The following is a 26,266-nucleotide window of genomic DNA, read 5'->3' as shown; positions in this document are numbered from 1 at the left end:
AATATTATGGACCTAAAATCCTGCAGCTGGGTATCACCCTACAAGAAAATGTGAATGGCTTGCCTGGCCATGCTTCAGGGCCAAGACAAACCCAGGGTTAGAATTTGGGAATTCTGCCAACATGAAGAAAACAGAAAACACTGAAATTGTCTTGAAATAGACTCCCATTTCTCTGTAAATCAGATGTACTCCACTTTTGGCCAGAGACACTAGCAGGGACTTCTCCAAAAGTCCTGTTGCAGTGCTCCAAGAGATGCCATATGACTGCTCAGGTCTGGCACCATCAGGGAGCACTCTTGAAGTAAATGGCTTTGCAGCACGTGGTCTGTTCATAGAACTACACAGAATTAACATTATAACCCCCTGTAGAGATGATTTGGCATAACTGATCATGTGGCCCCAACTTCTCAAAGGCATTGCTCTTGGGAATTTCTCCTGTCTACCCAAACATATTCAAGAGGACAGAACATGCATTAGGCCAACAACAGCCATAAATAAGAGAACTGGAAGAGATTCTTAACAGCTTCCTGCTGGCAGCCTGACAAATGAATTCTCCAATATCCCAACAGTCACATGGCACTTACAGCTTTCCCTGAGGAAAAGGCAGGAATGCAGAAGCATCTACAATGCAGAGCATTTATCTTCACGTTAAGAAAATAAATTTTAAAAAAATGAATCCAATTGTCAATTACCAAAAGAACCCCTCCCTAAAAGAGTTCTTTCCAGTATCCTCAGAGCTTGTGCATCCCAGCATTTTTTCCTGCCAGTTTGAGGAGTGCTTTCTCTTGCTGCACTATACAGATGAATCATTAGAGCAATAGGATTGTAATAATCCTTCCTGAAAGGTAGAGATGGTGTAATCTATAAATGACAGCCTTCTCTGACTTCTTCCAAAAAGTTTATTAATCACACTTGTTCTTAGAGAAAGGTGGTGGTACTACAAACAAACATCTGTGGAAGCCCTACAAATTTGGAAATTACCATTTTAATTCATTTCAAAGCTCAAATCTTACCAAAAGTACTTGGATATACTATACATACCACTACAGTACATTAACTGAAGTCAATGTTGAAAACCATGTTGTGAAAAGTCTCTCAAAGATCACTTTAACTTCATAAATAATGTCTACATTTATTTTAATCAATAGAAGACTGCAATATGATGATAATAATTTTTGCCTCCATTGATTAATTTCCTGTCTTATGTCAAGGTATTCCTACCTCACTTTCTCCTCCCTTTAAAAATTAGCAAAATGGCATGTCATTGAGCTCAGCAAAATTTCTCTGAGTGCTGGTAACTAAACCTAGCACACTCTATTTCAGGTAACTTCTGCTCCTTGATAAAGAACATGAAGTTGAAGAGGAGCGGAAATGAAAGCCAGCTTGCAAGAGAAGTGGACTTCAGACAGTCCCAGAAGAGGGAAAGTCCAAAGGACTGATCAGGGTACGCACGCCAGCAAAGCTAAATCAGATGTGTCGTTTTTGCCTCTGACCACATTCCGTAAGCTCATGACCCGTGAGCTGCCCCGTTTCTCATGCAGTAGCTCCATCTGCTGTCCAAACGCAAAGGTGGACTTTGCACCGGGCTACTTTTACAGAATAAAAAAAACCAAAACGACTTGAATATTTTGAAACATTTCTAGAAAAATTCCAAACGTTTCCCTAGTCAGTCCTCCCGCATGAATGGAACCAGCCTTTACCTACCTTTATAAACCAACTATCCACAACGAAAATACCAGAGTCTCAGAACCAGTCTTGTGACAAAAAAGAATGGTTCTTCACCATCTGCTGCCACTCAGTGCCATGCTGTCCAAAGGTGCCACGCTACCAGACCGCACTGGTGGTGCACCAAGACTCACTGCACCCACAATGAACATGCCCAGGTGTCCAGAAACTACAAGAAGTTTACAGTGATTCTTAGTTACTTACAAGAGGTTTATTTGAATGGCACAAACATAAATTTAAGCTTATTCTGAAGATCAACTCAGTTCTTAAAAACAAGACTTCTGTTTCTTTTCTGCCATACAGGGGTCAAATTTTCCATACCAGAACAATTGTGGCAAGACCCAGAGCTTGCAAATTTTACCAGACCTGCTCTGAATATTGTACAGGTTAGTGATTCTTGGTTTGTTTACAAATGTTCTGGCTTAACAACAGTCTCTTAGCTTGGGTGTTGTACCCCCAACTTGGTACTTGCTGTAACTGCTGAGCCCCTCCAGCAATCTCCTTTTCTGGGCAGCATTGCAGGAGCTATTCACTCATCAGGCAGGTCACTGCTGGCCACAGGCACAGCACCCAGCTTCCTGAGAATCACAGGACACACTGCCGGAGTCACCTCGGTTATTCATTACACTCGGTATCTCAGCCCTGGCTGCAATACCTCGGCGATTGTGGATCTGAGTCAGTTTATTTTACATCGCTGTGATTAACTTCCTTGTTCCTCAGATTTTAGGGCGTGCTGCTTATTTACATGTTTTTCTCCACTCTAATGGATACCTGTACTTTTAAATTATAATAAATGATTTCTAGCACGAGAGTCTCGAAGTTTCACTGCACAGCCCCGGAGCCCTCCTGGGGCAGTGCCGGCACCCCTCCCCAGCAGCAGGCCACAGGCTCCACTTGCAAGGTTAAAGAAAGAACACCTCACACTCTTGTCTCTTGGGGTTTCTGTTATGCCTGTTCATTATTTTAAAAATAGTATCGCGGACTTGCTTCAGGCTAGAGTGACAGCATTTATGGAAAATCTCTTTTGGAAGGTGCTACTGAGCATTTACGGACGTCTGGAGGAAGAGTTCCTCAATACAAGGCCAATTGTGGATTATAATTATATCCCTCGAGCATAAGGATGACAACAAGTATTTTATAGTAACCACTGATGAAGTCGGTCTTCCCTCGGAAATGAGGACGCAGCCCGGTGGCGAGCGCTGCACAGGAAGCCGTGGGCCCACCCGGGCTGGGGGCAGCGCTCAGGCAGCACGCAGGGCCGCCGCGAGACTCGTCTGCGAGAGGCTCGTTACTCGTGTACGACTAAATCTATTCATGCTGCTTAAGAAAAACAAAATTAAAGAAAAAGAAAAAAAAACAGAAAAGCCGGAGCGTTCGAGGCTAACACGTGACGGCGCGCGCAGGCTCTATGGACGGTGTACGGAGATTCCAACAGGTGGCTCCGTGGCGCAATGGATAGCGCATTGGACTTCTAGAGGGTTTGAAGGGATTCAAAGGTTCCGGGTTCGAGTCCCGGCGGAGTCGTGTCTTCTCTTTTCCTTTTTGTTTTTATAAATTTCCCCCGCCCCCTGCGCCTTTTGGGCGGAAATCTTTCCCCCGCGCTCCCCTTACCTCACCGCCGCAGGTATCCAGTACGCCGGCCTGGCCCTTCTCCCGTCAGCGAGGCTCTCCGGGCCCGCCTCCCGCCCTGCCTGGCGGTCTGGGGAACGCTGGAAGCGGGCGGCGACAGCCGCCATCGACCGAACCTGCCGTGTCCTCTCGGCCCGATGACACGAAGCTTCCTCGCCGGCAGCGAGGAGGCGGAGCGGCACAAAGGGCTCTGCTCTCCTTCCCCTCCCGGCCCCGCAGCCCTCAGGCAGCGGGAGAAGGGCTCCGCTCCCAATGCCCGGGCCCACGGCCCTCAGGCAGCGGGAGAAGGGCTCCGCTCCTGCTCCCCCGATCCACGGCCCTGAGGCAGCGGGAGAAGGGCTCCGCTCCTGCTCCCCTGGCCCACGGCCCTGAGGCAGCGGGAGAAGGGCTCCGCTCCTGCTCCCCTGATCCACGGCCCTCAGGCAGCGGGAGAAGGGCTCCGCTCCTGCTCCCCTGGCCCACGGCCCTCAGGCAGCGGGAGAAGGGCTCCGCTCCTGCTGCCCTGATCCACGGCCCTCAGGCAGCGGGAGAAGGGCTCCGCTCCTGCTGCCCCGGCCCGAGCTCCGCCGGAGCGGTCAGAACCGACAACCAGCCCCGTGGGGCCGCCACGCTTCCAGGACTGTCTGCGGAAAGCAATTTTACTTGAAAAACCAAGACTTCGTCTTTCCTGGAGGCACTTCAGTTACGATGGGTCACCGTGATTGAAATTAACATGTCTGGTTACTTTCAAATAACGCAACAAGCCCACAAACCGCAACTAACACAATATTTTCTGACTTACCGACAGAAAGAAGATGAAGAGCCATTTTAATTACACCAATCAAATTAGGTGGCAAAACAAAACAGGAGCTGCAATAAAGCACCTTGATTTTGCTCAGAATGGAATAAATTAATCTGATTCATTATTCCTGAATTACTAAATTGTGGGGTTTTCTTGATAAATTATTTTTCATCCTGCAGGTGTGACATTCCAACTGTAATTCTGCTTCATTAAAAGCAATAATGGAAAATCTGAAAATGTACCACACCATCAGGCACATTAACCATCACAGTCAGGAAAGGCATAATTACTAGTTAGCACAAATATTTCTGCCATTAAATAAAATACGGCTTATTATTGATAGGCAAAGCTTCATGGAAGTTTTTATGTGTTTCCAGAGTAATGTAATAACCACAGGCAATCAATCACACGGTGCACTTGGGTTTTAACCTCTCCAGCACCTTCTCCTTTACGTCAATTTCAAAGCCATCAGTCTGCTTTAACATAAAGCGTGGTTAAGGACAGGTGCTGTGTGCAGTGCCTCATCTGACCGGCAGAGCTGCCCAACTCCACCTGCCAGTGCCACCCTGCACGCTGGGAGCACAGCACAGCTCACCCCCCGCACACAACACGGCCGCCGGCTGGGCACAGGGTGGGACAAACAGAAGGGATTAGAGCAATCAAAGGAGAGGATACAGAACACAAGCCAAATCCCTTCCTAGCTGTGCTGCACATGAAGTAACTGCTGTAGCTATTGAGCAGCCCGAGCAACAGGCACGGAGTTGTTGCTTGCTGTGTAACACCACAGCTTGCATTTCTCTCAAAGTCTTTCAGATTGCATGCTGCTTTTCCAAAGTTGCACTCGGAACACCCCAGGATACAACAGAATGACAACTACTATGCTGCCTTGTTTTCTTCTCAGTGTTCAGTATTAATTTTTTTTGGTGCTTCCATGTCTCAAACAGAGAACAAGACACCACAGTTGTTTTTATTGGCTTTTTTATAATTTACTGGGAATTGAGATATATGATAAAATAAATGCATAAATATCATTGCATTAAAATAGCCTATGCATATGAACTGAGACCTGGGGACAGGTGGTTCTACTTGTACTTGTTTAATACTTCCCAATGAATCCACTTGACTCTGACACCATCCATCTCCAGGCCATGAAGACTTTTGAAGGACTAGATTCCTGTCTGTTTCTGGTAGTAAAACATTATGGACAACATTATGGTTGGAATGATAAAAAACACCCCAAAGGATCTGAGGAAAATTTCTTTCAAGCATCAGTCACTGGTTAATACATACCACAATGCTCATTTCAGCATAAATAACTAATCCTTAAAAAAACTAATTCTCAGTAGAAAACTTGATGGTTAAACATTAGTGAAGCACTTCTTGCTTAGGATCTGCAACCTTTAAGATGCAGTGTTCTTGTGGTAAGGAAACAATCAACCACTGGTCCTCTGATGGTGACTGCTACATCCTAATCACCCAATCCACCTAAGACAATGTAGTGCCAGCTTAATTTCTTCTATTATCCATCTTTTCTGCTACCCCAGGGCAGTAACCAATAATGACCAGGTCATTAAAACCAACCAAACACTGCAGCAGTTCTCACCATCACAAAAGGTCATGAACTGTCACTGAGGGGGAACTGAGGCAATGCCAGCTCTGTGCAATGGCAGCAGAGGCCTTCCAGACTCACTCTATTTGCTCACCTTGAGCTATTCCAGGTCAGCTAACAGACAATCTGCACAACACATCCTACAGAATGGATGCCAATGTTAAGCAATTTCCAAAAATATCATTAGACAATAAATAGTAAAAATTAATAAAAGCAAAATATGATTGTTAAAATCTGACATGTAAGTATTACTTATGTAATAATTAATGTGTAATTTGTCTCTTCTAAATTATATATATATATATTATAATAATAATGTATACACATATAAATATAAAAGTATATGTGTAGGCACTGAATTCCAGGACATTCTTTACACCATTATGGTCAGTGTTGAAATAAATCCTTCACAACCAAACCATTTTTCAATACCTTCCATTACAGTTTTGGCCAGCAGTACCTCTGACAAGTCATAGAAAAATACATTCTAGCACACAATATGTGCCAAGATGAATTACACAAATAACTTTAAACTGAATTTACTAATTAACTGATGTGAAGTCTGAAGCCTGAGAAGACCACAACCTGTGAAGCTGAATTTTTTACTTAGATTTAATAATATGCTTTCATATCATTATCTCTTTACATAAATATTAATTAAAATAAATAGCAATTTTAAAATTTAAATTAATCTAAATTGAGATACCTGATAATTTGCTAAAGCTTCCTAGCTTTATTCGCATGGCAAGAATTTCCCTAAACCTCAATTTGCACATGACCTGCAATCTTAAAAGAAACCAAACAAAACACCACAACCAAAGCATTCTGTAAGAAAGTTTTATAACAAACAAGTTGTTCCAGCTTGGTATTTTTCTTCAATTCTTAATTGTGAAATTTCTTCTTCTTCCGATTCCTCTTCCCTGCTGCAAAAGCTGCTTTTTCACTCATGATCTCCTGATACTTCTTTTTATTATATCTGAACAAAATAGATAATTTACTTTTAAGCATGGCAAATCAAAGTTCAGGAAAAAATAACATGGACAGTACTCTATGCACGTTATTTGCCAAACTGAGTTTTCTCATCTTTTCTCAATCAGTTTTTTTGATTTATACTTATGCATAAGTAAAGGGGAATCAGCAGTTGGATCAATGATAAATGCAGATAAATTTGCTTTGGAAGTAATTCTACTGAATTTTGTAATTAATTTTGGTTGGTGGGGGTGGGAATCTTCATTACAAATGCAGTCACAATTTGGACACTTGGCTGAAACACTGTTACTGTTCACAAAGGGAAGACTCAACCATTTCCACAATACCATGAAGAAACTACACCCACTTTTACAGTGCCTTCTCACCATACTCAGGATAATAAACCTTACTCTACTGCAGACAGAAAACTGAGATGAGGTGAATACTAAACAAGGAGCAGGGTAATTGCTGAATGTGAGCTGCTAGCTCCTCTGTTATAACAGACTCTTGTGTACCTGCACAATACTGAGTACCACAGACACTGCAGACTGAGTAGTGCTGAGGCTTTAAATGCAGCACCAAAATCTGACAAATATCTGCACTAATGCTGAAGTATATGATTAAAGCCCTTAATGAGGCACAACATAAATTAACTGATCAAATTTCAAATACATCAATTTTTAAAACTACTTTCTAAAAAATATCTAATAAATCAAGTCAAACCAGAAAACTACTTAAGAAATAGATACAGTAACTTGCCTTCCCAACATTATAGTTAAATTTACAAGTCTGACAAAATTAACTCTGTAATCCCAAATCACACACCACTTCAAAGAAAACACGTCATTATGTGAAAAGAGAAGTGAATATTAACACCATGTAATAACCAATACCAAAATGGACCAACTTAATTATCTAATCCAAAATCTGTAAGCTAAGCAGACATTAATTAATTCAATCATAATGTTCAAGTAAGTCTTCTAGCACAATTTTGATTCCCATCAAACAGGTGGGGAATAAATATATGTATTTATAAAATGAAATAATATCAGCATTCACAGAATTATAGGCTGCTCTTTTCTGTCAATTATGCCATGAAAAAATAATCAGTCTTTAAGAGTGGCTGCCAATAGTGATGGCTGAAGTTGGATAAAACCCTTTAATGAAACTGAAATATACATTATCTCAGTCTAATTAACCCCTTAGATAAAGGTTCCCTAAACCTTATAAATGCCAGTACTATGGAAAAGCTAGAAGACTATAAATTTTTCTTTGAAGTATAAAAAGCCACCCTGCAAGCTGAATAAAACAAGAAAAGGCTACAGAGTTAAAAATACTCCTCTTTAACATGGGATATTAGAATTACAGAACTACTTTTAAATACCTTCTGAACTCTGAATCTGCAAGCAGCTCCTCCACAATTGTTCTCTTCCTCTGCTTCTTAGGGATTCGACTGTGGTAAAAGTCTATGGGAGAATCAACTACAGTTCCAACCTAGGAAACAAAAATGAAAACATTCTTACTGTACATGAACAGCAAGATGTTGATCATTTTGCCTTTTTTTTTTTATTTTTTATCCCCAGCAAGAAGTGCGAAGACACCTACTGAGCAGATGAGAATGACAGCTGCTTAATCACAATGCAAAAACCAAAAATAAGTAAGTCAGGTTTTGTATGCAGAGTCCCTTTTGGTCTCCTTGCATAGTGCAGAGAGGAAGGCCTGAGCTTTAAGACTGTACAGTTTTCAGTGCTGGAATGCTGTATCAACATTTTAATTCATTAAAGTTCTTAACTTCTAAATATTTTAAATATAAGGGAAAAGAAACCTTTATGACCACCTGGTGGTCTCGCACCCTGGTGGTTTTGCTAGAGGACTACGCAGCAGCTACATCAGAGCTACACAGCTCCAATACAAGGGCTTCATCCTGAAACACATCACTTTTTTTCCAGCCAGCATGTCTGTCAGCTCTCACGGTTCAGGTCAGCAGTAAAGATACACACAGTACATGTTTCATGCAGTGAAAATTAACCTGTGCGAGTCTAATTATGTGGAACACTTCAGTCTAAGTTTCTCTAATTTCAAAACATAAAACACCCTTGACACTTCAGAGTGAAGTAGTAATATTTTGAGAAATGAAAACATTTCCTCAAGCATGCTAACTACTCAAAGTTTCTGGAGGCCTATTTCTACAGCTTCCAGAGTAATTTCTTTATTGATACAAACAATTTCAAAGCTGAGAGGTACAAGCAGCAAAAATTTCAGCTTATCACAAAGGTAGCTGTCTCCATTTAAACTGTATTACCTAGTAAGAAAATAAAAGCCAATTATTTTCTACACACTTGTTTACAAAGGCCAGTACTCCAAAGAAGCAGTGAAAATCTAGTCCTCTGAGGGTTCAAAATATGGATTCAGTAAGATATTTGTTCACTTTTATGAGATCAGCCAAAGCTAAAAACATCAACAGCATATATACATACGTAACACAAAGTTAAATAGTTGCAAACTCCAGCTAAGTAATTAAAACACTTTAATAATTAAGATATGAAATTAATTTAACATAGAAGCTACCTACAAAATAGGCATTATTAGGTGTGCTTAAACAGCTGTTCAAAACTTCAGCAGTACAATGCCACCTTCAGCTGCTTCCTTACCTGGAAGTACTTGGGGAGACCATCTCTGTCATTCTTCTTATAGAAATGCTTAGGGTCCAATGAAGCTCTCATCTTCAAAACTTTAAGATCATTTTTCAGTTCACTTGTCATTTCTGGGGCTTTCATACCAAACCAGCCATCACCTGTTGTTTTCTCTCGCTCTGCCTAGGATGCAATACCAAGAACAATGAATTTGCATTCTATAATGTAACTAGGAAAGGACAGAAAAGGGAATTCCTCCCTACAAAAGACAGATAAAGCATTCAGAATGTAACCCCTAAAACACGTATTTTATGACTATTATAAAGGAGGTTATCAGCACTGCATCAATGACAGATTTGTACTGAGCATATAACCATTCACTTCACTATGTTTGTGACTGAAAGGATGACTTTTCACAGGACAGCTCAAAGAAGACACTAAACTGCAGTTCATCACTTCATTTCCAGTGAGGTCCTGATATGCACAGAGTCCCAGCATGCAGCTTTCTACCACAGCTTGTTTCATTATTTGAGGCATTACCAGCTCTTCACTTACCCTGCGCTGTTTCTTTAGCTGGTGAAGTGATTCCCTGTAGGGTGGGACACATTCCTTTCTTTCAAAGTCTGGAGTTATTATACTGTTCTGCAAGAGCTGTAAGAATTTTTTTGAACATTAGAGAGCCACCTCACTGACACAAATTTTACAGCTTAACTGTATTTACAGAACCTACTGAAGGTATCACGCAGAATCTAAGCAAGCACTCTAATGCAATACACGAGCAGTAAGGATCTTCAAAACAGAACACTGGACAAAAGCAGAAAGCAGCTGACCTGCCCTGGAGGAAGAGAGACAGCAGATCCTCTGGAATAAAGAGGGCTATCGTGGATGAGCCAAAGAAAAGCCTCAACAAAAATAACACACACCCTTTCCTTCAAAGGGTGTTTTTGGAAAAAAACCTGCTAAGTCCACACTAGGGTACAGACTTTTACTTACTGAAATTCATTCTGGCTATGGACTAAATATCTTGTCAGCAGACCCTAAGCTTGTTTATCACTAGGCATAACTCCAGGTATAATCAACTTTAGTTTATTTTACAAGATAATCTTAGAATTTGCTCAGCTTTTCAGTTTCTGAAAACTCAGGTATATTTAAACTTTCACCATTAAAACCAAATGTAAAACCACACTCTGGTCAAAAAGAATGTAAGTCCTCAATGAATCATGAAAAGGATACTCTTGAAAATCAAATAAACCAACCTCCTTAGACTAACATCTCTGTGTTACCATAGTCACAGATAACTGAGTAATTGTAAACATGTTACCTGGTCCTTCTTCTTCTTCTTCTCCTTCAGTGGTTCAATTATACTTGATCCAGGCTTCTGATTTTTGGCATCAAAACTGATATATAAACCTCCAAGCTTCTTGATATTCAAACCAGGGTCTATGCTACTGGAAAGATGTAAACTAAAGGAGAAATAGTTAATTATTAGAACATTGTAACATGCATATGGCTAAACCTTCTACTGTCCTCTGAGGAAAATGAAGAGAAAAAATATTTTTCTTATTCTTCCCAATTAGGTTCAGTTCTGCAATGATTTTAAGTCTTGTTATCTAGATGACGTCATTTTGAAATGTGAGGGGGTGAGGGGGAATTCATGCCATTATATGAAATAAGACTTATTATTAAAAAATACCTGTGGCATCACTTCCAGAAATTTTTCACATTAAGTCTAATGCTGGGCTCTCAACTTAGATAATTGTATAATTGTATTCTTAAATTTGCTTAAGCTTGCCAGAAGAACTCATGACTAGCATCCTTCTATACACTGACAAGCTTGCTAGCTAAAGAGAAAAACCCCAAACAGATTGCTAGTAAAAATACTATGACTCTTAATAAGAAGTATGAAGAAAATAGAATTCATTGTAGGAATATTTAAGTCCTTGCTGCATAACCATACCAGGAACAAAGTCATTAAACTTGGATGGTTGCATCCAGGGGTCATGGTCAATGGCTCAGAGCCCTGACGGTTCTATGAAATTTCAAGGTTAGTATATTCACATTTGTTTCACTGCTTCATTCAGGCAGACTGTGGAATGTATCCACAAACAACATACCATGGCTGGTTTTGATGACAATATTTAAAAGCTCTAAACTACAATGCAGAAAAGATGGTAATATCTAAAGAGGTACATCAGGTATTTCACATAGCTTGAATACTTATTAATACAAGCCCTTTAACAACTTTCTATCAAACTGTGGCTGATCTTGTATAATGCCTTCACAATGAATGCCTGGCTAAGCTTTCTCAGCTAAGACTTCTGGTCTACCTGAAGGTTTTTACTAGATTAAGACTTATTTATCCAACCTAAACAAGTACTATGCTTTAAACATAAGAAGGGAGTAGCAGCAGCTGTACTACAAGAATTCCACCTAAATTATTCTGATTCCATGCTAGGTTTCACCTGAAGAGTCACCATACACAGCACAGCAACAACTGACACATAAAATTATATGCAACTGTTTAAAAAGCGTTATCTAATCAGGCAACATGTAAGGAATTTACTGGACTTTTGTTATCTACATTCCAACTGAAAAAAAACCCAACAAAACTGTGACCTGAATAACCCAGTTCAGTCAGCCTGACCAGTTTCACATTGTTTTTTAAGGTGAACAAATACAAGCCCTCTAGATGCCAAAAAAATTTCAGAGTTCTGTTCCTACTATATTCAAAACTGAAAAAAATCCCAAACCCCAAATTTATGGACCATATTAATGTTTTATAATATGTGCAACACCATTTTCTGCAGCAACATGACATACGTGGCAAGACTAGTCCCTTATTTATTTTACACTTAATGTGCATATTCTTAAATGAAATGCAGATTCTTTAACTAGTCCTAGCAAGATACTTACACGTCAACCTTATTTTTCAACAGATCATCATCTTCATCTTTTTCATCTTCATCTATTAATTCCTCTTCATCCTCTTCCAAGTCTGATTCTTCATCTTTTTCACCTCCTTCATCCTTACTTTTAGCATCACTGTCTTGGTCTACATCATCCAGATAATACTTTTGGCTGGAACTCATGCCAGGCTCGGTATCAATTACAAAAAGACCTTCAACATGCAGTGAACCACTTTTTAAAGATTTTTTGGGGGAAGGAGTTTTCTCATCTGACTTTTTATAACACAGATTCTCATCAACTGTATCTATGTCTGCCACATCACTATTTTCAGAGTCATCACTTTCACTGTTGCTCAGAAACAATGCGAGAGAGTTATTATCACCGCTTGGTTTTTCACTGCTGTGGGACACCTCAAAGTCTTCTGTTTGGTTGTCACCACTGTCTCCATCAATTTTGAGCATCCTGCTCTTACCAGTACTTTCAGTTGTCTGTGCAACAGCCATGTCCATTGATGGGCTGCTCACTGCACTAGCTTGCTTACTTTTCCTTAATTTATCATCACATGAGAAAGACTGCTGTGCATCTACCTCAGCATCTGCTCTTTGACATTCTGTGATTTTTTTACTTTCATTTGGTGTTACTTGTCCTTGGGATTCTAGAAATTGTTTGGGACTCACGCAGTCAGTCAAAGAAATAGACACATGCTCTGATTTCCCCTTTCCTGCAAGTATGTTACTGTGATCTTCTTGTATTTGGCCACATATTGCTTCTGAATGGTCTATCTCAACAGACTGGGTAGTTTTTTTTGTTTTTTTCACAAGTGATTTAGTGTCACTTTGTGTTGTTTTTGTAAGACTGCATGCCACATCATTTAAAATCTCTTTTGTGTCTTCACTCCAGGCTGCACTAGCACATTTGCTTTTGGGTGAACTGGGTTCTTTATTACCGTCAATGAGGGTGGAAGCATTTTCTTCCGTGTCATTGACAAGTTCTGCAGTAGGCCTAGAATCAGGACTTATGATGGGATCAGAATCAGGAATTATGATGGGATCAGATTTAACAGTGCCCTCAATTAAATTCTCATCTTGTGAAACAAATACTTTTTTTTTCTGAGTCTGCTTAGTATTTTCTGCTTGTGATTTCATTTGCATGCTCCTAGTAACTCGTTTTGGAGTGACATATGGTTCCACAAGAGAACTTGGGCAACGTGATTCCGCATCAGAAGTATCTTCACTCTGGGCTTCACGACCTCTGTGTGGCTGCAATTTCTTTTTACTTTGTCTGCTCCTCGTACTTGTGGGAACATTAAGCATCTGGACACCAGAAACAGCAGAGGAAGAAGACTCAGCTTCAGAGACATCATCTTCATCCAGAATCCTACTTAACTTATTTACAAAAGCTGTGTTGTCATGTCTTTTTTTGCCAGCAGAATCTGGTTGATAAGGAATTACAATTTGTCGCCTCCGTGTTACTCTTACAAACAAAGGTGTCTGGAGACCAGACACAGAAGAGCAGTTTGATTCTGCTTCTGACACATCCCCGTCAACTTGTGGTTCAGCAACTGATTGTGCTGATGGAACAGTTGTGTTCTCATTCCTAGTGACCTGCATCTCTGAGCTATCACTGACATCTGATTTCATTTCTGCATGTTCCAACTCTTCAAACTGACATTCCTGAATCACCTCTGGCTTACAAACTGATTTAGTTCTTCTAGACATCCTCCTAGTCACAGGAGTACTAATTTCAGCAGATCCCACCTAGAAAAGGAGTAAAAAAAAATATGGTATTGACAGATAAAATAACTACAGAAAAAGAATTCTATAAAAAACGCTAACAATCTTTTTAAACAAATTACTTAAACTCACAACACACGTCTCTGTGTAGCCCCATCTATGCGGAAGAAGCCTTAACAAACCATCTCTTGCTTATCTGTCTACTGTATTTTGGTGAGGGCAGGAGAAGAAACACACACAACCTTTAAGAAATATAAACAAGTATCTCCTAATTAAAAAAAGTTCTGCCAAGTTGTCAGGGCAGCAAATCAAAAAAAAACGTTCAGAAATATTCAAAGACTTCTTCAACTATAAACCACTAAACACTATCAACTATCAAAATGTGCCCCAAAATGGTGTCCAAATCCAGTTTTACGTCTACGAACAAACTGACCTCTCAGCAATCGCAAAACCAGGTGTGATCTGCTAAGTATTATTTTAAGTGACAGAGAAACGCTAAAACATCTGTCACGCCAAGTAAAACAAGCCTACCTTCAGCTGCCAACGCTAAGTGGCCCAATGCCCTCCGGCTCCCGCCCCGCAGGGCCGGCTGCGGCTCGGCCACGGCCGCACCAGCCGCGCCTCCCGGGGCTCCGGGCCGCGCACCCGCACCCGCCCCGCCGCCGCGCTCCGTGCGCAGCCTGCCCCGCCCGCTGCGCTCACCTCCGCCGCGCCGGCGGCATCGCCATCGCCATCGCCATCGCCGGGGCTGCTGCTGCCGCCTGCCCGCGCCCCCGGCTCCCGGCGCCGCGCCGCCGCCCGCCGGGTGCTCACCATGCTGCTGCTGCGCCCGCGCCCGCCCCTTCCTCCCGGCCCGCCTGCCTGCCTTCCTTCCTTCCTGCCGCCCGCCCTTCCGGGCCCCGCGGCGGGAGGAAGGATCCGGGGCGGGAGGAAGGATCCGGGGCGGGAGGAAGGATCCGGGGCGGTCCCGCTCGGCCCCGTGACACGGGCCAGGACGTGGTGGAGTCGCGGGGTGCCGGCGCTTGGCAAAGTGTAAAATGCTGCACTAAAATGCCTACGGGAGTTTCAAATTTTAGTTAAACTTTCAAGGAAGGAAGGAAATCCCCTCTCACCCATCTTGATGCAAACCAAACGAATGAGATAATGTGGTAATTTGACAGTGTTATGTTATTGGTGACTCTAGAAATGCCACGTCTTAAAAGGTACTTTTCTACAGCAAGCAAACTATTAGTAGTTTACAGAAAGGAAATAAATCGTCCCATTAGAGCAGCCTTTACATTGGTTTAACAGAGTTCCTGTTTTGTAGCATTTCAATATAAAAAAATGGAGCACACACACACAAGTCTGATGAGATACACAATCAGCCAAATACAGACAGAGCTTACAGGTAGTGGTTAAATCATAAACACACGACACAGACCTAGTAGGAAAGTTTAAAATTAAACTCATGTGATTTTGAACTCTGATGCACACTGGCCCAGCATTAAAAAGAAACCACTACGTTTTTATTAAGAGAAAAAAATCCAAACTTTTATTGATGCATTACTAGTTTCAATTCCCTGTTTCTCTCATTTGTCAAAAGAAGAAGCCAAGAAAATTTCCTGCTATTTGCCACTACAAAAACAGCATTTGAGGACTAATGTCCCTTGAAAAACCTTAATCATTAAACATAGTGGAATGGATTATAGGACGCTGACACTCCAGACACTACCTACAGGCATTCAAATTCCACTTGCTGCCTATATGAAGAATTTCAAGGATGTTGGTGAAAATTCATTCCCTTACAGTCCAAATCTCAAAACATGTACAACAAAGTTAATGACTACTACCAGGATGAGGCCATGCCCCTGTCTCAAATCAAAATGCAATTTACTATTTTAGACACTCGGTATCAAAGTTCCTGCTAAACTACAAGCTGAACTTTAGGTATCTACTCTCATTTAAAGGCCAAGGAAAGGAAAAGGCCTTTTTGACAGAAGGACTACATTAACCAAAAGCCTTGCCTTAGCTGCAGCAATCTCTCTGGGATTAAAAAGCCGATGTGCTAAACTGCTGCCAATCAGAAAGATACCTAACTTCAGGCTAAGCCTTGCTTCACCTTTCCTGAGTGGCACTCAAGCACAGGTTTCCCAGGCAACCACACAAGTAATTAATTTTAATGAACAACATCAGCATTTACTGTCTATTCCACTTGGCTAATTGCTTGCGCAGTTCACAAGTATCAAAAAAAACAAGCCACGGTTGAGAAGGAGACAGGCACAATTTTTGATTAACAGATTTCTTCATAGCTTGTTTTCAAATCTTATTTTAAACATTCACTATTAATACATTTTCTATTTCAAACAGTAAAAATGCCATCACACTTGTGCGAACAATGAAGCGTATCGAGGCACAAAGAAGCCAGAAGGAATTCAAGTAACAATCAGAAAGTAATTTGGAAGATGTATTTTCTTCTAAATCATAAGGGTCTTTTCCACTCTATTAAAAATAAACCAATTTTCCCACACCCACAAATTAAACAGCTGACTTGCCTATATATACATATCAAGTAATAAGATAACAGCTTAATTTTTGGGGGTATTGTATCATTAAAAAATGACAATTTTCTAAAAAAGCTAGTCCTTGAATGCTTGAAATGTGTATTCACCAGGTAAGTATGATTTAAGAGAAATTTCAAAAATATATGTTTCTCCATACTACCTAATGGCAGCTAAAATATAATGATAATTTTTACAGTGAACTGGTCATAAAAAGAAAATTATTTTAAACTTACTCTATAGATAACTTCAATAAAAAAAGCCCCAAAATATTTCATATTTTGAATGAACCCATCAATAGTTAAGAAAAATAGTGTTAGAACACTACAGACACTCCTACTGACATCACACTGAATAATTACAACTTTTGGTAGTTCATTATAAATGCTGTAAAAATCTTTCTATGAAAAATGCAATGTTAATGCAATGTTCCCCCATCCCAAAGAAATTTAAACAGCCTTTACAAAAAAAAAAAAAAAAAGAAAAAAGACAGTGTTTTAAGAAGCATTTCTTTTAGCTTGTATGATATAGCCTTTGGACTTGATAATTCCTCTGCTTTTAACAATGACTGAATACCGCAGAAGCCATAAAGGAATCCACTTGTTTGCTTTCATGTTCTGGATGCTTTCCTGGAGAACTTCTTGGAAACTTGCTTCACAAAGTAATTCTGAAGTTAAAAAGGGATATTTGTGCTTAAAACAGTATCATGTAAACAGCTGCAAAAAGCAACACTTAGAAAGAAAAGCCTTTTCCCACAGTCCTTAAGTAGTACCATATACCCCTCAGATCCACTCCTGCAGAATGCATTTAGGGTAAAACCAGCTGAATATTACAAAATAAATCTCCAGGATGCTTTTTTTGCAACATTGAGTATTTCTCACAAAACTAACTGAGACTCTGGAATATCAAATTGAGTTGATCAGCAGAGTCATTAGCGGGAGAAAAAGAAAGATTTGAAAAGCTAGCTAGACAAACCAGAGGTGAGTAAAGCATAGGGCTGAAATCAGCAAAGTACTGAGCATTCAGAGTTACCTCTGCAGTCACTGGAAAGTCAACATTTATAGTATCTCCCATAACGGGCTCATAATAACCATAAGCCCAGAAAGCTTTAAGAAAAATGGGCTTAAATGCCACAAAACAAAAAAAAGAAGGCATGTACAAGTCCTCCTAGTTTCCTCTGGAATGTTCATCAAAATAACAATGGTGAGGGACTGCTCACCAAAAATAGTCTCAATACTCTTCAGCTGACTATTACAGAAAAGTCAGGCTGAGCAAACAACACAAAGTAATCACAACTTGTGCTGTTTTCCATCAAATCCTCTTCTCCTTAATTTCATGACTTTCAGTGGATACCATTTATTAAAATGCAAGTTGCATTTGGACTTCAGAGGACATGGAAATTGAATGGAAATTGTCAGATTGAATGGAAATTCATCTTGTATGCTGCCAGAGCAGTGATAAATCCTGCTCAGGCACTGATGAAATTAATTAATTGTAACAGTGGTACTATGAAGTACATACTTCATAAGAAATGCTTCACTTACTTTTTTCTTTGGGATCAAGGGGAAAGAAAGGAGAAGGAAGGAAAAGTATCATCATGAATGATTAGTCATGACCAATAATGTAGTGAAGGACTTAAGTAAATATTGTTTAAGACTTTTTATTATTCCAGTAAGATGTTAAGGTGTCCAACACTCTTAAGGTGTTCTTAAGTGAAGAAGACTGATGATGTTTGAGAGAAGCTAATGTTATATCCCAGAATATTGTAGAGAACTGGTAACTCAGTTATACAGCTCAAAGGAAAGGCCCCAATTTCCTCATTCATTTAGCAAATAAATCACTGCATTAAAAAGTGAGGAATTTACAACTCTTTTTGTAATAATGTTATTTTAATAAGTCAAGACTTTGAAAGAATCCTACTTAAAGCATAGTAATTTTACAGATCTAATATTACCAAACTACTCAAAAATCAACTGGCCATTAACATTTCTATTTCTATTTCACAAGTTCCAGGCAAGTACACTTTTGTTCATCATTAACTGGCCTTTAGCAATACATTTAACTCCATATTTTGTAGAAATAAACATAGTACAAATTCTTCTTCTATTTATTTTATTTTCTTTGATTAGAAGTATTTCAAGAAATTATCCAAGGCTGCAAGACTAATTCAAGAAGGGGTGGGGGCGGGGGGAGGAAGCAACAGCTGTAACTTAACAGAAATATTTTATAAAGGAGAGACTTTTACAATCCTTGGTTCAGGCCTCAAATAACAAACTCGGAAGTTCAGGAAAAGATTATTCCTGATTTTCTATTGAATAAATGCATTTAGAAGTCTTCTGTTAACTTAATTGGCAAAGTCTTACCTTTGGGGTCATTGTGAGTTAGCAGCTGTATGTCACATTCTTTTGCAAATGCTGTGAGATCAGGTGGCATCACACAACAGGAAGCTAGGTTCACCTGATTACTACTTGGTTTCACCTGAGTAACAAAATATTTTTATAAGAAAAAATACTAATGTACTTTTAGCTGTTTCCCTCATGCCTTCTATTACAACAGAAATTTTGCTTTGAACAATTTGTCTTTGACCATTGTTTTGAAGTCTAAGCAAGACTAATTAATTCTCCATGATTAATTAATGTAGGCAGCTGCAACACCTGTAATTCCTTGCAGCACATAGCCCAAAACAGGAGTAGGATCTAACTTCAGGTGCTTCCATAGCAAGATGAATCCTAACTCACTGCACTCTGCCTTTCTCTCTGCTGTGCTCCCGAAACAGGACCAGTTTTATTTCCCCCAGCGCCCTCGCTCTAGTAAAAATATTATAGGGATGTCAGTTTGAAAAAGACTTCAAATTTAAAAATCCACACTAATTTTTTAGAGATATATTAATTTGCAATCTTCCATGCCTTCAGGCAAGTGCTTGATTCAGATCAAGTTAAAAGGGATGCTCTTCCATTGATTTTCTCCTCATAGACTGCATTCATGATCACCATGCAGATGGTCATTAAATCCTGCAATTGCCCTCTCTCAGTGTACATAAAACACTGAGGGTCACAAAGATGATCAAATGCCTGGAGCACCTCTCCTATGGGAACAGGCTGAGAGAGCTGGGATTGTGCAGCCTGGAGAAAAGAAGGCTCCAGAGAGACCTAAGAGTCTCTTCCAGTACCTTAAAGGGGCTACAAAAGAGCTGGAGAGGGATTTTTTGCAAGCGCATATGGTGACAAGACAAGGGAACACCTTCAGACTGACAAGGCAGGTTTTAGCTTAGGTATTTGGAAGAAATTCTTCAATATAAGAATGCTGAGGCACAGAAAAGTACTGGATCTGCCTTTCCCCTGGAATGTGTTCAAGGCCAGGTTGGACGGGCCTTTCAGCAATGCAGTCTACTGGAAAGTGTCCCTGCCCATGACAGGAGGCTTGGAACTAAATGACCTTTCAACCCATTTTATGGTGCTATGAACTAGTCACTCTGGACAGCAAAGTCTTGTGCTATTCTTCCTCTTTACATTTACACTTAACATTAAAACATAATTTTTCCAAGGGAAAATCCTTCCCTTTCTAACACAGCTTAAAGTGAAAACAGCTACATTTTCAGAGTCACTGGAATAAATCTGAAGGTTTTCCTAAGTATTAAAAATCCAAAACTTTCAGTTCTTTAATCCTCAAACCTTCAGTACTTCAAAGAACCTGCTTCTGAACAGACCTGAGATTTCCAGCTGCTGATGGTCAGTACCTAAGAACACTGAACAAACAACAGTCATATTTGAGCCTCCCCCACCCTGAACATTATGACCATACACAAAATGTGGAAAATAACGGCTAATTAATATTTTATATAAAAAACATTTATAACAGAAGTTTGTAACAATGTGTCAACCAACAAAGCAAGCAGTTACTCTGTCCTAAGAAATGCTATGAGTAGGAAGTTGGTTCTCACCTGTGCCCACAGATACAGCTGCTCTAACAGTGTTTTATCTAGGTCGGAGGTACCTATAGCAACAATCTTTTTGTTTTGAACTAGATTTTCAAGTTCTTTCCAATAAGGTTGCAAATATTCCAAGGAGAGGTTAGTTCCATCTTCAACAGGAGGTGGGGCAATAATGACTGAGTCTAACTGAGCAATTCCGAGAGCAGAACATGCTGAGGAAAAAGAACAGACACTGCAAAATCTTTTGTCAGATACGAACATAAACAGCATGACTCTTCAAATTTAGCAAAAACCACACCTCCTGCTTCACTATGCTAGCTCTCCATTCACCATGTGAAACTCTGAGTGTATCTGAGGTCAAGAATAGTAACACAACCTTTTTAGCAAAGATTCAAGAATACAGCTGAAGACCAAGATTCAGTTGTAGGTCTTGGGAAAGCAAAAAACAAAACCGACAGAAAGCGAACAAAAGCATGAAGCTTTTTCCTCCTTTTTAATGTTAAAATAGTATTTTTCTCTGAAGACACTCTTGTTAACAAACAAGTCTCTATTTCTTTACTCTCAATTTCTTAAAATCTGTAGCTTTCACTCTGAACTATAACTCAAGAACAGGACATGGGTTAGAAAAACCACTTTATATGTCTGAGGAGTTAAACTACAAGCACACCAAACACAGAGACTTAATTTGCCAGAGAAAAGTGCAAGTCTTGGAGTCTCACTGAGCTTTAGGAAAAATGCAAGTCATAAGGCCTCTTAAGCACAGCAAACAGAGTAGAACTACCGAGCTAAAGCAACTATTTTCTTCAAGAGAAGGAGTCCATTACTGTATGTTTGACAAATGGTGGTAAAAATTACAATAAATAAGCTATTAACTGGGGTATCAAGAGAGAATAATGGTATCTGGCCCTTTCATCTTTGGTCACCCCTTAAGCCCAACAAAATTCCAAAATAGTAAAGTTCATTGCTGCTCACAATTACTGCTACGTAAGGCCAACACAACTTTATGCAGAGACATTGTATGGCATTTTCAGTAAAACCTAACTATTTCACCAGCTACTTGCAGCATTGTTTTATTTCCTGAATAATCTCTGAAAGACTACACAGACAGTAGCAAAGTTTATGATGTTAAATGCATCTAACAAGAACTGGCAAGAATGGCTGTATCACTGCTATTAAAATATCACATGCTATTTCCTTTTTAACAAGTTTTGTGTAAAAAAATAGAAACTTGCTCCAGCTTAGAGCAAGGAATCAGATTTGAGTTTGTGATCCATTTAATAAGTTTACTGACTTAGCTACTGTGCAAATAGACTTGATTAACTAAGTCTCAAAAGGAAAACAGGATATACTTGTGACAGTGACTAGATACACCTCTTAGAAATAACATTAGAATTTTTTCCATCTAAGTTCTAGAGTAAAAAAGAAATCCTAACTTAAATTTGAGTTCCACACTTACCCAGGTCAACGGCGTCTCTGATCGATGAAGAATTTGATCCAACGATGAAAAGCTTTGCTATTTTCAAACAAACCGGAATCAATAACTAAAGAAGCCACGTATTACAGCCATTTCCTTTTGCTATATGCACTATTAATGAGTTTTTGGGTAAAAGATTTTTTAAATATACACCAATCACTTAGAAAATTGGAAAAAACCCAGTTTTTTGAAAGGCGACTGCCCAATAAAGACACCGTTCTCTTAAACTGTGATGTTGTTGTGCAGTCTCAGACCAAGAAAACATCCAGTGAGATGATGTAGTAAGCTATAAAGCATCAAGACATGAAGCAATTACAGTAACAACCTGTGTAAGAACCCCAAATGTAATAGTACAAACAGACTTCTTCACAACTTACTGAGACTCTAAATGTACTAGTGTTAGTTTGGACTGCCTCCTTCAAGTTCACCATATTCAACCTGGAAAGATTATGCAAATAAATGTGCTTCCAATGCTATTTCTTAATTCCAGTATTATCTGAAATATTTTGCTTCAAAAATGTCAAAGACTCACAAAATACATTTAAAATATCTTGAGGTGATGTAAGTTAAAACTAGAAAAATGCTGAGCCACTTTAAAATCTGAAATACAAATTCAAGACTTTCTTAGCCAATGTTTAAGAATAACAGTGTGCAATGGTGTAATTTGATTCTGCAATTATAAGAGAGAGAAAAAAAAAACATTAATATCCTATTAATGACGGCACATGAAACCTTTCCATGACATTGAATTTTTGACTATGTTCTTACCTGATACTTTCAACTCATCCCTTTCTTCAGGATTTATTTTTTCTATAGCTTGAGCTACAGAACATTCCAGAACTTCCAGTGTTTCCTGTAGTAAGTACATGAGACTTAGGAGCAATGTCAAGAGGAGACAGTAAGCTCCTGAAGAATGTTTTTAGCTAATTTGAAAAAAAAAAAGAAAAAAAGAAAAAGCAAGTGCCTTACTGCAGTTGGAAACAAAAATAGTAGAAAAATGCTAAGACACAAAATAAGTAACCCAAGGCTTCCTGATCACTGAGGGGACATCAAAATAATGAACATATATGAAAGGCCCTATATGACCCTAATATAGAAAATACAAATTACTGCTTAGATTTATTGGAACAAGATTCAGTAGTAAGTTTTAGAAGTGCAACCAACTCTCTGTCTTTGGTTTCACATGTAACATGGATAAGATGCATAACACCTCTCCTACCTGATTTTGGTCTTGGCTGATCTTTGAGCTCCACTCAGTCAGTGTTTTCTGGATGCAGTCCCGCACCTACAAAACATTTTTTCATGTTGAAGCGTGGGTATGCTCCAGCCACACACAAACACAACAGTACAGAGATGTGTAGGACAGACTGCACTAATGACATAACCCCACAGAAGATTCTTCCTTCATAGCTTCTAGCTGCAACTTGCTCAAACTAGTTTACTTACATATTTTTCTCTCCTCTTCCACAGAGTTTTAGCAATAATATAAGTACTGTACTTTGGTTAATTCTCAGACCAATGCCATCTTAAAAGGAAAGTACAATGCTAAGCAAGCAAGAACTAAAACATGGGGTGGGGTTTGGGTTTTTTGGGTTTGTGGGTTTTTTTGTGCAGAATTCCTAAGTTACAAAGTAGTCAGATAAGAGCATAAGTGCCATGACACCGTGGAACTGAGACTTTACAATCAACCACTAAATACTCATTGTATTTATTACTTCTCTTTTTTTAAGATGCATACATCCCTACCCATTTGCTGCCCACCTAAGCAAAACCACTAATGCTTTTAAGTCCTTCATCACTGTAGGGGGAACCCACAGATCCTACCCCACACTTGCATTTTTCCTTCATCCACAGATGCAAAATAAACTCGACTAAGAGTCTGGTAATGGATTTTCTTGAACACAGTAAGACATAACTATTAAATCAGGTAACTAATTTTATACAGTACCAGTGGTGCAGCTGTAGCAGTGCTGTGGCTTCCCCCTGATCCATCCCAGGAGTTAAGTACAGGTACTGTCTGACTGCCACCTGCCACAGGTAGGAGCACTTCCACCAGCTGCTGCTTTGCATCACTTTCCACAGTGTATTTTACAACTGTGTGCATGCCTACTTTGTGTACCAGTAAGCAGCTGTTTCCTATGACACCTAACTCAGAGAGCTCTAATACCATGCACAAACTAGAAATCAACATCCCTGCCTGATATCAGATAATACAGGAACAATACTTTGTGAACACAAATACCATACCTTCCCTCCATCATTTAAAACAGTATAAAAACCCTGGAACGAAAAGGCAAGAATTGACCACCCCAGTAAATAGCTAAGTGCAATAACCCTTTAATAAAATAACTCTTAATCCTATTTTGATACAATTTATATTTTTATCTTTTCCTTTCTGAGGGCAAGTGAGACAGTACTAAATGTTTGTATGCTGCTGCTTTGCGACTGTCACAGGACAGAATTGTATTGCGGCTCCTCTGCACGCGCCTCTGACTCCAAAGCACGCCACTCCCCTGCCCTCGGGCCATGTGGGAAGAGCAGTGTATTCCACTGCTTTGATCCGCTTTTCCACACACAGCTGCATCTCCTAACGCTGGCATTCACAATTCCCAGAATTTTAGCTTACATTCTGCCACTGAGAACTGACTACACCAAAGAGAGGAGTTAAAAGCTGATTGCAAATGATCCCATTTATTTGCCTTTGGAAGTACATCAACTCTGGAAAGCCAGTGGATTCCTCTGTAAACAAATGAATTTTAGTACCTTAACTATTAGTTATGCCCATTGGCCACCCTTAACAGCCCTCCAGAACCTGCCCACACAAGGGTGCCCATCCTGACACAGCTATGTCTTTGTTACAGAATCCAGCCTTATTGCACACAGATCATAGAATGTTTAATAAGCAACCAGGCCAAATAAAACGTTATGTGGTCAGGTTATGACCACATGAAAGCTAAACAAGAGTATGATGAATTCTTCCTTCTTGTTACATCATCCTCTCTGCCACCTTTCTTCCACTTGTGCATGATTAATATGCAACCAACCAACTTCTAGGTTATCACTAGTGTCACTACATAGCAATAATCAGCCAAACCCATAGTTTTTCTGAGATTACTGTGTCCTGACAAAACAGCAAATATGGTGGTTCTGAAGTACATGGCCACAGGCTCTCCAGACATTTTATGAAAACTATTCTAAGTATTGACACACACCGCTAAAGGCAATACTTTTAAGGTGTCAATTAAAAAGCTCTTTTCAACTTCTTAACAAAGAATGACAGCTCTCTGCTTCAAAGAAGACAACTGCTACTTTTCCCAAGATCTGTCTCTATGAAGAAAGTATATTAACTTCAGGTTAGGAAAGAGAATTTTCATTATCTGTAATGCAAGCTCATATCTATGCATATTTTTATCTTACTACAGATGTGTAAGGGATTCCCTTTGCCATTACAGACAGCAGTTAAATTTGTGTTTTAATCCTTCACTCGCGGGATCCGAAGGCTGGGCTCGCTCCTTCTCAGGGCAAAGTGCTTCCGGGGACACGGGAGCCCCGACCTCCCAACAGGGCAGAACACAACGAACGGACGAAAATAACAAGCAAAACACTGTTTTGCCATTCCCATCTCGCGCCTCCCGAGGGCACCGGCAAGGGATGGCTGGGGAGCCAAAGCCCCTCCTCGCCGTGCGGGCACCGTGCCGTGCCGTGCCGTGCCGAGCCGCGCCGAGCGGGTCCCGCTGCGCCCGCCGCCCGCACCGCCCGGGGAGCGGCGCCCGGCGCTCGCCCAGCCGCCCGCGGCCCGGCCCGGGCCCCTCGCCCCAGCGCGGGCCTCCGCCGAGGCGCCGCGAAGGGAAGCCCGGCCCGCCCCTCACCTCCTCGCCGGGGGTGGCCGGGCACTTCTTGCGGAGGCAGCCCCAGTTGAGCAGGTTGCCGGTCTGCAGGGTGAGCGTGCCGGCGCGCTCCAGCAGGGCACGGGCGCCCTCCGTCCCCATGGCGCTGCTCAGGCGGTGGCCGGCGGGCTCTCCGCGACACCTACGGCCCCGGGCAGCCCCGAGCTGGCCGTGACTCAGCACCGGCACCGGAGCGAGGGGCGGCGCGGGGACGACGGGCGGCGGGGCGGGCCCGGCGCGGGAGCGGCGCGGAGCGGAGCGCGCCCCGCCTCGCGCTGCCTCAGGCCGCGGGGCGCAGCGGGCATGCGCCCCCTGGCGGCGGCCGGGCCGCAGCGCGCCGGGCGGGGCCTCCGGGGGCGGGGCCGGACGGAGGCGGGACAATGCCTCCGGGGGCGGGGCCTGGGCTCTGTGGGGCGGGGCCGGGCCGGGCTCCCGCTGCCGCCGGGCTCGG

The 26,266-nt window shown here is 40.9% G+C and overlaps 3 protein-coding genes and 1 non-coding gene across 4 annotated transcripts in view; 1 reads left to right on the top strand and 3 right to left on the bottom strand.

Annotated features, from left to right (window-relative positions):
- The window catches only part of BCAR3 (BCAR3 adaptor protein, NSP family member), a 94,531-nt gene extending 90,945 nt beyond the window's left edge, over window positions 1-3,586 (bottom strand). Inside the window, exon 1 of the mRNA XM_064428231.1 lies at window positions 3,337-3,586. The gene's annotated coding sequence lies outside the window, so the exon portion shown is untranslated. The remainder of the gene's footprint in view (window positions 1-3,336) is intronic.
- On the top strand, window positions 3,163-3,249 carry TRNAR-UCU (transfer RNA arginine (anticodon UCU)). The gene is given in 2 exon segments: window positions 3,163-3,199; window positions 3,214-3,249. It is a non-coding gene; the product is annotated as a tRNA-Arg (tRNA).
- A 1,793-nt stretch (window positions 3,587-5,379) lies between the features above and the next one.
- On the bottom strand, window positions 5,380-16,874 carry DNTTIP2 (deoxynucleotidyltransferase terminal interacting protein 2). Its single transcript, XM_064428242.1, has 7 exons — window positions 14,689-16,874; window positions 12,260-14,010; window positions 10,668-10,809; window positions 9,902-9,997; window positions 9,365-9,529; window positions 8,098-8,207; window positions 5,380-6,720 (listed from the first exon to the last, which is right to left on the bottom strand). Exons 1-7 carry the CDS (start codon window positions 14,800-14,802, stop codon window positions 6,627-6,629), a joined length of 2,472 nt encoding a protein of 823 aa, XP_064284312.1. The 5' UTR covers window positions 14,803-16,874; the 3' UTR covers window positions 5,380-6,626.
- Window positions 16,875-17,015: 141 nt separating this feature from the next.
- On the bottom strand, window positions 17,016-26,099 carry GCLM (glutamate-cysteine ligase modifier subunit). The gene is made up of 7 exons (XM_064428283.1): window positions 25,798-26,099; window positions 23,148-23,213; window positions 22,697-22,781; window positions 21,911-21,967; window positions 20,464-20,666; window positions 18,887-19,001; window positions 17,016-17,190 (listed from the first exon to the last, which is right to left on the bottom strand). Exons 1-7 carry the CDS (start codon window positions 25,915-25,917, stop codon window positions 17,021-17,023), a joined length of 816 nt encoding a protein of 271 aa, XP_064284353.1. The 5' UTR covers window positions 25,918-26,099; the 3' UTR covers window positions 17,016-17,020.
- Window positions 26,100-26,266: the final 167 nt, after the last annotated feature.

Source organism: Passer domesticus, chromosome 7 (genome assembly GCF_036417665.1).
Source record: "Passer domesticus isolate bPasDom1 chromosome 7, bPasDom1.hap1, whole genome shotgun sequence".
Taxonomy (NCBI): Eukaryota; Metazoa; Chordata; class Aves; order Passeriformes; family Passeridae; genus Passer; species Passer domesticus.
Note: the sequence above shows the minus strand (reverse complement) of the source record. Positions and strands in the feature narration are given on the sequence as shown.

Bases quoted from the DNA above. Each gene is read 5' to 3' on its own strand.
- DNTTIP2 (XM_064428242.1), bottom strand. From the start codon at position 14,802: ATGGTGAGCACCCGGCGGGCGGCGGCGCGGCGCCGGGAGCCGGGGGCG. The intron at 14,011-14,688 runs GTGAGCGCAGCG...CTCCTTTTCTAG, and splicing joins ATGCCGCCGGCGCGGCGGAG to GTGGGATCTGCTGAAATTAG. The intron at 9,530-9,901 runs GTAAGTGAAGAG...ATTGCATCCTAG, and splicing joins AGCTAAAGAAACAGCGCAGG to GCAGAGCGAGAGAAAACAAC.
- GCLM (XM_064428283.1), bottom strand. From the start codon at position 25,917: ATGGGGACGGAGGGCGCCCGTGCCCTGCTGGAGCGCGCCGGCACGCTC. The intron at 22,782-23,147 runs GTAGGAGAGGTG...TACTTACTACAG, and splicing joins TCAGCCAAGACCAAAATCAG to GAAACACTGGAAGTTCTGGA. The intron at 20,667-21,910 runs GTAAGTGTGGAA...CTTTTTCCTCAG, and splicing joins CAGAGACGCCGTTGACCTGG to CATGTTCTGCTCTCGGAATT.